This window comes from Scophthalmus maximus, chromosome 6 (genome assembly GCF_022379125.1).
Source record: "Scophthalmus maximus strain ysfricsl-2021 chromosome 6, ASM2237912v1, whole genome shotgun sequence".
In the NCBI taxonomy this organism is placed as follows: domain Eukaryota; kingdom Metazoa; phylum Chordata; class Actinopteri; order Pleuronectiformes; family Scophthalmidae; genus Scophthalmus; species Scophthalmus maximus.
The window spans coordinates 19,316,634-19,328,838 of record NC_061520.1 but is presented as its reverse complement, the minus strand read 5'-3'; the positions used below and the strand labels follow the sequence as shown (position 1 = coordinate 19,328,838).

General features: G+C 52.1%; 1 protein-coding gene across 2 annotated transcripts in view; it reads left to right on the top strand.

Moving 5' to 3' along the window:
• lrig1 (leucine-rich repeats and immunoglobulin-like domains 1) overlaps positions 1-12,205 on the top strand; it is a 37,540-nt gene that overhangs the window by 22,863 nt on the left and 2,472 nt on the right. For both annotated transcript variants that reach the window (XM_035632976.2, XM_035632977.2), the window contains 10 exons: positions 1,404-1,547; positions 4,229-4,309; positions 6,586-6,657; positions 7,162-7,233; positions 7,522-7,685; positions 7,941-8,285; positions 9,157-9,438; positions 10,794-11,228; positions 11,470-11,604; positions 11,836-12,114. In XM_035632976.2, coding sequence (XP_035488869.2) covers positions 1,404-1,547; positions 4,229-4,309; positions 6,586-6,657; positions 7,162-7,233; positions 7,522-7,685; positions 7,941-8,285; positions 9,157-9,438; positions 10,794-11,228; positions 11,470-11,604; positions 11,836-12,114 — 2,009 coding nt within the window. The remainder of the gene's footprint in view (positions 1-1,403; positions 1,548-4,228; positions 4,310-6,585; positions 6,658-7,161; positions 7,234-7,521; positions 7,686-7,940; positions 8,286-9,156; positions 9,439-10,793; positions 11,229-11,469; positions 11,605-11,835; positions 12,115-12,205) is intronic.

Genomic DNA, 12,205 nt, shown 5'->3' with positions numbered 1-12,205 from the left:
TGCTACGCTATTCTCCGGATAAGCCTGTTTATCCCATAATTAGAGCCAGGCTCAACGGCACTCGAGCCCTGCGACAAGAGTTTTTTGTGCTAAGTTCTGAAAGCGTAGGGGTTTTGGCAAACCGGCGTGTAATCCTCTTCCAGTTGTGTTGTGGCAATTATGCTCAGGGATCGCTGTCACGGCCTTTGTCCGCCAAACGAGGAGTTATTATCTGAGTCGTTCCCGTTCTGTTGACACGGCTGTCATGTTGCTTCTGTAAAGTGCTCTGCCCAGCTGAGGCGTTGCTAACTGCCGAGGTAGCCCCGGAGAACGTGTGTCGCCTCTGTTTCTTTTACGCGTAACAAGGAGTAAAGCGATAGACGGCGTTCACGTTCGTGTGCTCCGGTGTATCTCAATGCCGTTTCCTGTGCGCAGGTATCACGAATGACCAATTGCACCCCGCGCTATTCCCCGAATCATCCTCCCAAGAGCCGCACCAGTGCTCATATGATTTTATTACCTAGAGTTATGATTAAGCAATGGCTGATACAAGAGAGTGACTCGTCCTTTATATGAGGAGCCTGTTATTGCATTCCCAGTGGGCCCGGGCTGAGCCGGTCAGCAGGGAGATTCTCTGCGCACATGACTGGTCAAGCAGACCTGAGGTCTGGCCACAGAGACAGACAGCGAGGCCCACGGAGAGGGGGAAATACACAATACTGCCTTTGACCGCTGTTTGAAAGGAACCCCATACGGGGATCCTCATTTGCAATCAGGGTTTAACAATAGGTATCGTGTGCACACTGCGAAGAAACGTCCTTTCAAGTCATTTAAACACGTTTTGAGTCGTTCGCCCGATTTTCAAGTAAATCAACTTGTGCCAAGAACGTCCCGGAAGTCAGGTGTCATCTTGCTACCACGTTATTCTTTCTTCCCCAAATCCCTTAAAATGAGTGACGCTGCTTTGAAATCCACATAGTGTTCTCTTCCCAGTGGGAGCTGGATGTGAGAATGACTTAATATTTTGAGGGCTGCACAAAGGGACAGCGTATCCCCCTGGGGTTTACCACATGCTTAAGTAGGCTTATAAATGTAGGTTGTAGACATATAAAGTTCAGACCAAGAATTTATTTTCTCCCCTTGTCAAACGGTGAAGTCCAAGTTTCCTGCGGAGCCCATTCTCCATTAATAACATCTTCTGGCCAAATAAAGAAAGGCACAATGGAAAAAAGGCAAACTTGAATCAGCCATGAAAAGAAAGTGTAATGATGTCGCGAGCTGCCTCAGCGTTCTGCCACCCGGTCGTCTCCTTCCAGACCTCACACAGAATATTTCTTTTTCTTTCCTCTCCCCCTCTCTTTCCGTCTCTGCGTCTGCCTGGGTTGTCTTTTTCTCTGTCTCATGCTCCGTCTCTCTCTCTCCAGCAATCTGTCATACAACAACCTGACTCGTCTGGATGAAGGCAGCCTCGCCGTGCTGGGGGATCTCCACACCCTCCGTCTGGGCCACAACTCCATCGGCCACATCACAGAAGGGGCCTTCAGAGGCCTCAAGGCCGTGCGCCTCCTGTAAGTACACTCCCCTGCAACCACCCACCGTTACCAAGCCTCCAAAAAGAAAAAAAAAAAGCCAACAAACCGACTCATTATGGTTTTGCACCTGCTGACAATAAGGGGCTAGGATGTGCCACTTGGGAGCCGTGAAAGCTGAGACGTTTAATATCGGTTTTGCCTGTGTGATATTTGATATTTTGGCTCATGGAGTACCTTTGCTTGACTTTGGAAAGTGGAGGTTGTTTACTTTCCAACGCAGGTTTGATCTCATTTGCCTTTAAGGACTTTATTAAGATATGACCACAATCTGACAACCTGATAGAGGTAATATCATATCGACATATTGTTACTCGAACGTTTTCACCTCTGGGGTTGCGCCTTTTGTGGATTTAACTCGCAACAGCTTTCGTCTTCTTCAGTCTTGATTCTTTGCCACGTGTTGTGCCGCGTGCAAAAGCCTCTTGCAACATCTGAGTCCATAGCGGATCTCATCTATCGCCTCCCTCAGCACCGTTTACCGTCATTGTTGCACAGGTGGGTTAGCAGTTAGTCTGTTACAGGGACCCTGACCCAAACCGTGTCCATGCGTCACACGGAGCCCCTCTTTTGGTACGAGCCACCTGTTTTGTCGGAGTCCGTCTTCTGTTCTGAATGACCCTGTTCTGTGTCTGTATCTGTGGAACAGCAACAAAGTAAAGGACAGAGCATTATATGAAATTGATAAACACAAACTGAGTGTCTGCCTGAGTTTTTTTTTTCTTCTAACCTTCCCAAGATGCTCATGCAACGCTGTTGTCGCGGATTTCTGTAGCAACGTATTTATTAGCAGCCTTATTTTCCGTGTCTTTTCTCACTTTGTTCCCTTTGTCTCATTTTGTTTGGGTTTCTTTTTTCCTCTTTTGTCTCGGACACTGGTTCCCAACAAGCTTGTCTCTAAAAAGAGTCCTGTGTGTGTCGCTCCCCTCCCTTGAGAGATCCTTCCCCCGCTTTCAGAGGCCACGGATAAAGACAGAGGGTTGTTTTCCATCTGATCCACCTTTTTGCACAAACAGGCCTGAAGGAAGAGGGGGGGAATGAAAGGGAGAAAGTCAGGGGATAAATTCAGGAGAAAGACTTGGGGGTCTTGGATCCTGACCAAGGACCTCTTGGCTGTGCGTCTTCCCAGCGAGAGAGCCAGAGGAGGGAGGGAGTTGTGCCAGAGCTCGCTAGACAAGGTCTCCTCTCACAGTGAGGTGACACGCCAAGGCACATAAGGCTTCTCTCCGCTGGCACTCTGGGTGCTAGATAACTAGAGGGTGGGACAGGGTGGGACAGGGTGGGAGCTGAGCTTGTTACTCTATATCTTTGTCCCTGTGCTTTTCCTTCTTGTCTTTAACTGCTCACTTTGTTTCTTTTGGACTGTTTGACGGCGTATTTAATTCCCATTTTCTTCCCTCTGATATCTGTAGTGCGCTCTGTCATCTCCTTGCGTTATCCCCAACGCGCTCACCATCTCTGTCTCGATTCCGCGTAATCTTTTTCCCTCCTTGTATCACTCCTGCACTCTGTGTCTTTAGAGGCAGGCCTAATCTAATCAGTGGACGGGAGGACGGGCATAGCCTGGGCCCTGAAAAGGAGCCGGGGCAGCTTTAATTGGGCCCGCTGCCGGCCGTGCTGGCATGGGGCTGGAGCCTGCATTGGGGTGTGAAAGCTCCAAACAAACCATCCTGCCCTCTAATTCGGCCGTGGTGTGATGGTGGTGGTGGTGGGGGGGCGGGGTGCCTTGGCTCATCAGGGCCCCCTTCTCTGTGCCCGGTCTCCCTGCAACACAAGCCCCCACCACTGGCTTTGCTTTAACAAGGCAACAGCCATTCACATCCAGCCAGCTAGAAAGAGTAGGAAATTGGCAGCCCCCAGTCCGGTCCAACGAAGACAGCGGCCAATGGAGGCTGAATAGAACCAAAGGGGGATGAGGGATGCTTGGAAAGCGAAAGGGAGGAGGTGGAGCAGAGGGGTGTGGTTGAGCAATAACCTCAAAGGCCCCTTCTCAAGTTTGCAATTTTCTTTTTTAATGTCAGAGAAGACGTCCCATTCTGTTGTTTTTCTTTTCAATTATCACGCGAAAGGGGAGGAGCTCTGACTTCACTCACAGGGGTTAGGTCTTTAGACCGCGTGTGTGTGTGTGTGTGTGTCGGGGGGGGGGGGGGGCAGTTCCATTCAACAAGTGTTTGGAAACAAACCAAAACCTTTCACTGAATCCATTCCGTCTTTGCCTTAACCTCATTTGCACTCTTGGCTCCGGTGGTGGCCGAGCGGTACCTGCCTCCATCGGACCGACTAACCCAACTGTCACATGGCATTGTGTTCGAGCCAATCCCCCCCCCTCCGTGTCGACATGAATTATACATGTGTTTCCCAGTGGCCGCGGCTTGCCTCGACACACCACCAACACACACACACATGCATACACTCGTAACCACATGCACACTCCTTCTCCACCCTTCTAAGGAAAGAATGCGCTCGGTTGGCAGAGCAGAGGGGCTGGAGAGGCCAGGTGCAGTGGGGGGGGGGGGGTGATCGAGAGAAGGGGGCAACCCGTGACTTCCAGACCGACCTCTGCCAGGGCCTGTGGAACGCTCCAGCGCTGGCAGGCTCCGTCCCATGCTCTCCCTCCTTCCACCTCTCTTATCCCCCCTCTTTTCTCTCATTCTCCACAGGGAGCTGGACCATAACGACATCTCTGGCACAATAGAGGACACCAACGGGGCCTTCTCCGGATTGGACAGCCTCAACAAGCTGTGAGTGTCTCCCCCTCGCTCTTTCTTCTGACTGCCTCCGCCCTCTCCTTCTCCTTTTCATCTCTCTGTCCTGGCCTGTCACTGTTACCAGGGGTTTTCTCTGCCTGCTCTTCAAAGACAAGACGATCAGGGAAACACTTGTGAGCTTTCTTCATTTTTCTCTCACATCCAAAATCTTCCCTCCAAATCTCCACACACACCCTTCATTGCCAGCCAAGTTAAGCCAGGACAGTTTGAGGCCACAACATTTCAGATATTGGTCCCGTCAAGACCTCACGCTTCCACTTGGAAGGGAAGCAATCGTGGTGTAGGATGATTCATAGGGCCCCTCTTCCTCTTTACAAATCCATAATTTTTTTAATCCCTTCATCCTGTAGAAGCCCAGGCCAGTTTTTTTTTCTCCCCCAGTTCAATCTGTTTTTCGTCTGATGATTTCATTGTAAGACTCTCGCTTTATGGCCAAACTGGGTTCTCGTTGCTACTAATGGCTCAAGAAGGACACGCAGTGAGTTATTACTTAATCTGTTTTTCCCGATGTTCTCATCAAAGGATCTCGTAAAAAAAGAATTAAAAATGTCGAAAAAGCTGGCAAGTTGAGGAATTGCAGCGGACGTGGAGTTGCTGCCGTTGAGCGGCAGTCGTCGACCTGCAGTATGAAAAGATGGTGTCCAGCCAAGATGGTTCCCAGTGTGAGCACCGCGGAAAGAGAAAGGGCGGGAGAAAGGGCTTTTCTTCAAGCCGGCGGGGGGTTCGCTCTCCAATAGGCTTATTTCTATTTTCTTCCTCCATGCCTCCGCTCCCCTCGTCCCCAGTCCCCAGTCCCTGTTGTCAGGAACTGAGAGAGGGTGAAATTGAGGGGCTGCATTCAGTCATCAAACGCCTCGCACGCCCCGCCCTCTGACCCGGCCCCCTTTTGTCAGGGCGCTTGGCGAAAGCGGGCCCGCTGCATCTCAGCGCTGGCAGAGCGGACCATGGGAAAAAGAGATGCAGAAAAGCGAGGGAAGGGGGGCGGGACATCAAAGGCCACGTTCAGACCTGCTATTAACAGCCGTACCTCCGAGGACTAGTGTCAACACACACGAGGCGCACTGAGGACGCATCTGAGATCAGATCGGTCAGACCACATTTGGCGGTGGTCTGAATCTTTTAGCAGTGCGAGCACAAGTACATCCTGGGCCACGTCCTCGGACCCGCTACAGTTTCATAATGAACCAATACATTGGCAGTCAATATATAATAAATTTTTTCTATTTTCTTTTACTATCTCAAAAGAGTAAAATATTATTTTGAAGATTTGCTCGACCCAGTTCTGGCCTGAGACGCAAACAAGCACATTGACAACACACACACATCTGTAAAGTCAGACCGGCCAAAAGACAAACATCATTTGGTCTTTGCAGAGGGAATTATTGTCATTTCATATTTTTTTTTAATTGTGGGGGAGTGAAATCTGATTACAAGTGTCCACCGGAGACCCATTTTAATTCCAGGTGTTACCTGACGTACTCCGAGCCGTCCACTTGTGATCTGACAGATGTTATCACAAGGTCTGAACAAGGGGAAGTGTCCATCACACGCACTGGGAGGGACTCCCCTCGTCTCATAAGTCGAGGAAAATGATCAGAAGATTTAATGCTGTCTTTATTGGATTCCATAGGCTCCCATAAAGCTGCAAAAAATTGGAAAAGTGGCCCCCTAGTCCTTCCCGTGACAAGACAGCCGTTTGTTTGTGTGAACACGCGGACGAGCTCGAACACTGGGGTCTTCATTATGAGCCGGCCAGCCGTGTCTCCCTTTCCTGTGCAGCGAGGGCCACAACGGGAGAGGAGCGAGGCTCGGGGTGGGGCGGCGAGGGGAGGTGGCAGCGGGGAGGAAGGGATTAGGACCCCCGAATCGGAGGGAACAGCGGCTCACATCTTCGGCTCAAACCGGGCTCGACAGGGACGGACACACACAGGCACGGGATGCGTGTCCTTACGAGCTCTGCTGAGGGGGAAAATAACACGTACACACACAGGGGCACGGCCGCCTGGTCATTCTATTACATTCTAATAAAGATAAAAGTGGTCTTTGAAGAGCAGCGCCCCCACACCCCCCACCCATCCAGTCTCAATCACCCTTCCTCCTGGCTAATCTCCATGCAGTTCAGATTTCCAAAACCTCAATCCCCTCAATCTTATCAGATTCAGCTTTGCTAATTGTGCCCCCTCCTCTCTCCCCCTCTCCCCCCCTCTCTCTCTCTGTCCATCGACACCCTTCATGTTTGGAAACGGCAGGACTCTGTTTGGAAACAAGATCAAGTCAGTGGCCAAGAAAGCCTTCTCTGGCCTGGAGACCCTGGAACACCTGTGAGTATCCCACAATGCTTGGCTGCCCCTCCTCCCAGCTGGAGAGGGGGAGAGCGAATGTGTGTGTCTGTGTGTTTTCGGGGAGGGTGTTGCCAAAAGTAGCTGGCAGAGGGGAGGCTGCTAGCAATTTAATAGCGTCTTTGTAAAAGGAGAAGACAGGGGCTCTTACGAGCGCCCAGCTGCTTCTTTCTCGTTAGCGTAGCGCAATCTCAACTTTGGCCTTTTTTCTTCCTGCCTCCACGCAGGAGCAGAGTTATTGAGCACATGGCGAAACCCCGTGGAAGAAACGGAATTCCTATAAGCTCTTTCACAGGCCTGCGTCGAATCAAAACGAGGGGCAGGGGAGTGACGTGAAAAGACGGCATTGTGTCCCCCAGACCCGGAAATTTATATTCTGGTTTTTAAAAGGATGATTCCTTTTGCTAATGAAAACCAAAAGCGCAGGTATATGACTGCAGTGTGTCATCTGGTCGATGAGTAATGAGCGATGCAATGTCCCAACAGGAACCTGGGAGAGAACGCCATCCGCTCCATCCAGCCTGACGCCTTCAGCAAGATAAAGAGCCTCAAATCCCTGTGAGTTACACAATCGCCACGTGATTTATGTGCACAGACCAACACACGTACAGGAACAGCCAGCAGCAGATATACACCCACCCATCCTCTCACTCACACACACTGACACGCACACACACACACACACACACACACGAACACACACACATGCCTTGACTCAGATTGAAACATACTCCCACTGTTCTTTTGGCACCCATGCACTTTTCAGAAACACATATTCAGTTACAGATGCAACAGTTGTGATATACACCACATGTACTTACTTACTGCCCCCCACCCGCCCCCCAGTCTGATTCAGAGCGACAGCTTCCTGTGTGACTGCCAGCTCCAGTGGCTGCCCGACTGGCTGGTGACTCGCGGTCTACAGGCTGGAGTCAACGCCACCTGTGCCCACCCAGAGAGCCTGAAGGGCACCAGCATCTTCCAGGCCCCGGCCAGCAGCTTTTTGTGTGGTGAGTTGTGTGTGTGTGTGCGGGGATGTGTTGAGCAAGAGGCCTTGGAGACACAGATGGGCCACACTGACGGCTTGGCACCATTGCTATTTAGACACCCGCGCATATTTGTTTGCGAGTGTGGTGTTTTCTGTTTCGCTCTGCATTTGCTAATCGATCCTTGTGCTCCTCCTTTCCTTTTTTTTTATCTCTTTTATCTTTTTCTTCTTTCAACTTTCTTTCCTTCTCTCCGTTCCTTCCCTTCTCCTCTTCCAGACGACCTCCCGAAGCCCCAGATCACGGTTCAACCGGAGGCCACGGTGACGGTCCTTGGCAGCAACGTGCGTCTCACCTGCACGGCCGCGAGCAGCAGCTCGTCCCCCATGACCTTCGCGTGGCGGAAGGACCAGGAGCTGCTCCAGCACGCCGAGACGGAGAACTACGCCCACGTGCAGGCCCATCAGGGCACGCCGCGGGACGGGCCCGGCGCAGGCGTGATGGAGTACACCACCATCCTGCACCTGCGGCATGTCACCTTCGCGCACGAGGGCCGCTACCAGTGCATCATCACCAACCACTTTGGCTCCACCTACTCCAGCAAGGCCCGCCTAATCGTCAACGGTAGGTTGAGCGGAAACTGTCCCGAGAGAAAAATGTATTATCATATTTAATTTTATGAAATGGGAGCGTTGGATCATTGAGGTTGTAAAAAAAGTACGATGGCATTTCAAATGCGTCGAGGGAAGATGGACGGAAAAACAAAAGCAGTATCCACGTTGACGTGCGTGATTGCATCGTTTCCATGAAATAAAATGGCTGCTGATGTCATTTGTCCCGCCTGACAACAGAGCGATTGAGATAAGTGGCCATGCTGAGTTCTTGAATAAAGTCTCCTCTCCTGCTCGGCCCCCTTCTCTTCCAGGATGGTATTCGGAACAAATTGATTTAGCGGCATGTCGGCGCTAACAGGGGCCCATCTCTTCTCCACTCCGTCACTCTACTCTCCCGTAAAACGGAGATTATTCATCCCGTGCTGCTCGGTTTCCTGCCCAGGTCCCAGCGTCAGACCTCGAGCTTCTTCGTCACTCACACTTCTGACTTTTCTTTCTGCCTGCCTGCAGTCTTGACGTACATGTTGTTAAGAAGCAGAAATTAGAAAAGTTTCCCATAGGGGTTAGAGACTTTTTTCTTTCTTTTTTTCTGACCGGAAGTTTCCTGGTGGGCACCATCTGGATAAATGTGGTCTGAAGGAGTGAACGAGTGACGCTGTGTAAATATCAACAACTGCTGACGAGGTTCTTTACCCATGACTCCTCCGGTGGAGCTGCTCACCAGCTCGCGGGAGTGAGACAGTTTGACTACCAATGAGGAAAATGAAATGAAAATAGACAAAGTGGACAGTTGACTTCCTCGGTTGATAGTTAAAGAATGTCCTGCTGTTTGGGTCAAACCCATACTCATGGTATGTGTCTTTTTTTTTTTTTGTCCACAGTTCTTCCGTCCTTTGTAAAGACGCCCAAGGACAGTACCATCCGGACGGGCCACACGGCCAGGCTGGAGTGTGCCGCCGAGGGCCACCCGTCGCCGCAGATCGCTTGGCAGAAGGACGGCGGCACGGACTTCCCCGCCGCCCGCGAGCGCCGCATGCACGTCATGCCAGATGACGACGTGTTCTTCATCACGGACGTCAAGCCGGAGGACATGGGCGTGTACAGCTGCACGGCCAAGAACACAGCCGGCACCATGTCCGCCAACGCCACCCTCACTGTGCTGGGTAAGAGCCGCGCGGGTCTCTCTGTGACGTTTCTCTCTCCGGTCTGTCACTCGATCTGAGATTGTCCCACGTTTGACTAGTGTTCAGTGTCGATCACATTCCCACAACCCCGAACACCAGCACATGCGCAGGTCTCCGCTCTCTGTTTGGGAAGTGGGCCGGTCCGAGGCTGCAGAATGAGGGGCTTTATATTTTTCATTTTCTCGGCAGCTGTGGCCTTGCTGCAGGTCAGGGGCCAGAGGTCACAGTGGGGGGTCAAAGGGGGGATGGTGGGGAGTGAGAGGGACTCATAGAAGGGTGTTTGTTAGGCACCCCCCCCCACCCCTGTCTTGGTGGGAGGGACAGTCATGGCTGCTTCACTGCAGGCCTCAGCGCTCCCAGTTTATTGGCTGTTTTACACTGTGAAATCAAACCAAACGGAAACTGCTCTCCTATAACCATCTCGGCACATAGATCATCTTTGTCCTTTGTTTTTGCACCGAGCAAAAGCGGTCCCTTGTTGGACAGAGCTTTAAAAAAAAAAAAAAAGAGTCTGGGTTTTCTGCTTTGTTACAAGCTCACAAACAACAAGGTCTATATTTAACACGGGCGGACGAGACCGGAGCTGGAGGTATTTGTGCGACTTGTTCGATGGCAAAGCGGTTCAAGTCGAGTGCTAATCCACTCAACAATGTAGAATATCGGAGCGAGCGACGTGGCTTTGCCACTGACTCTTGTGATGTTTGGGTTTTAGAGACGGGGGTGGTGGTGGTGGTGAGGTGAGGTGGGCTGCAGCCGAGGGGCCCCTGTCTGGAAAAGAGTTGCAGGGAGGGTGGGGGGAAGAAAAATGGGAGCCAGAGAAGAAGTGGAATGGTTGGAGTGTGTGTGGGGGAAGGTAGGCGAGTGGGATTTAGAGAAAAGAGAGGTGGGAGGTGGGAGGTAGAGAGAGGGGAGGGGAGGGAGCAGGGGCTGATGGAGAGAGGGAGAAAGTATTGATGGAGGAGTGAGGGGCCACTGAAGTGGTTTAAGTGAGATCTCTTAATCTGCGTATGTCCCACTGTGATGGCAAGTGCTCCGTCTGAGAGGAGAGGCCTACCTCAGCACACACACACACACACACCTCAATGAGTTCCTTTCACAGGGAAACAGTAGTAACATGGTTCTGTAGAGGATTCTGTCTTCCCCTCGTGTCATAATGAAAACGGGTGAAGTAAACAGCTCACAGATTTTGTGTCGCGGTCACAAATGTGACCTCAGACATGTAGATCTGACTGTTACGAGGCGGTCGTCATGAACCCGAGAACAGAACTCTGACGCTATAGAACAACAACAGAAGAGTAGACAACACTGACCCGAGGAACCCTTGTCCCCTACAGAAACCCCCCACCTGGCCCAGGACCTGGAGGACCGCAGCGTGGTGGTCGGCGACACGGTGGCCCTGCAGTGCAAGGCCCTCGGCAGCCCGCCGCCGCGCATCACCTGGCTGCGCAACGACCAGCCGCTGCGCCCGTCCGACCGCCACCACTTCACACCGGGCAACCAGCTGCTGGTCATCGGCGCCGCCTCGCTGGAGGACGCCGGCCGCTACACCTGCCTCATGTCCAACACGCTGGGCACGGAGCGCGCCCACAGCCAGGTGGTGGTGACGCAGGGAAGGGGCCCCTGCGCGTCGCCACCGGGGCCCAGCACAGTCACCATAGGGATCATCGTCATCGCCGTGGTGACGAGTATTGTGGTGACGTCGCTGGTGTGGGTGTGCATCATCTACCAGACGAGGAAGAAGAGCGAGGAGTGCAGCGTCACCAACACCGGTGAGCATCTGCGAACGTGTCCGACTAGAAGAGTTATGTCCAGCTGCGAGGTTACGTCAGGTCATATTTCAATTGTTTGTTTTGCTGATTAATTTTTATTTAAAAAGGCGGAGCCAGTGAAACAACTATTAATAGCTGCATGAAAAATTTAATATCCACAACTAATCACTGCAGCTTTAGTCTCACAGTCGTGGTTTTATTATCTCGTGTTCTGATTTCTCTCTTTTCTTTTCCTCCCCAGATGAGACCATCGTTCCCCCCGACGTGCCCAGTTACCTCTCGTCCCAGGGCACTCTGTCCGAGCGGCAGGATGTGTGTATCCGCGTGGAGGCCGGCGGCGGACCTCAGCCCAACGGACACGTCGTAGACACCGCAGGTATCCTACGGTTAACTCTCTCTGTCCGCTCGTCCAAATGTTTGTGCCCCCCGTCCCCTCCGGCACTTCTTCATGAGCGAAAAAGCCGCTCGTGTTGTGAAACGATGAAAGGCCCCGCTGTCCGCGGAGGTCTGCTCAGCTTCAGAAATAAATACAGCAGACGCCCAAAAACCACGGTGTTGACATACAGTTGTTGATTTTTTTGCGATTCATTTATTTCCCTCCGTGCAGATTTCGACGGTGCAGTGGTTTGCACAGATTGCATGGAGAATGGCAACAGCTACTCCAAAGACCCTGACTACCTGACGCACTGCTACGGCCCCGCCGGAGGCGTGGATTACCAGCAGCACGCCGTCCCACCCCCGTACTCACACTTCTACCCAGCGGAGCATCGCGACGCCGTGTCGCACGCAGCGCCGCTCTGCAACGGGACGCCCAACGGCATCCGGAAGGACGCTCAAGGATCCACGCTTCCGAAGAACCACGACACGAACCAGCACGATAGAAAAGGTAAGACGATCTGAGTGGGTTCAAACGCCAACAAACCTGCGTCCTATCCCGGCTTTTCTGGGAATATCACTTCCGTCGGGTGATACCATGA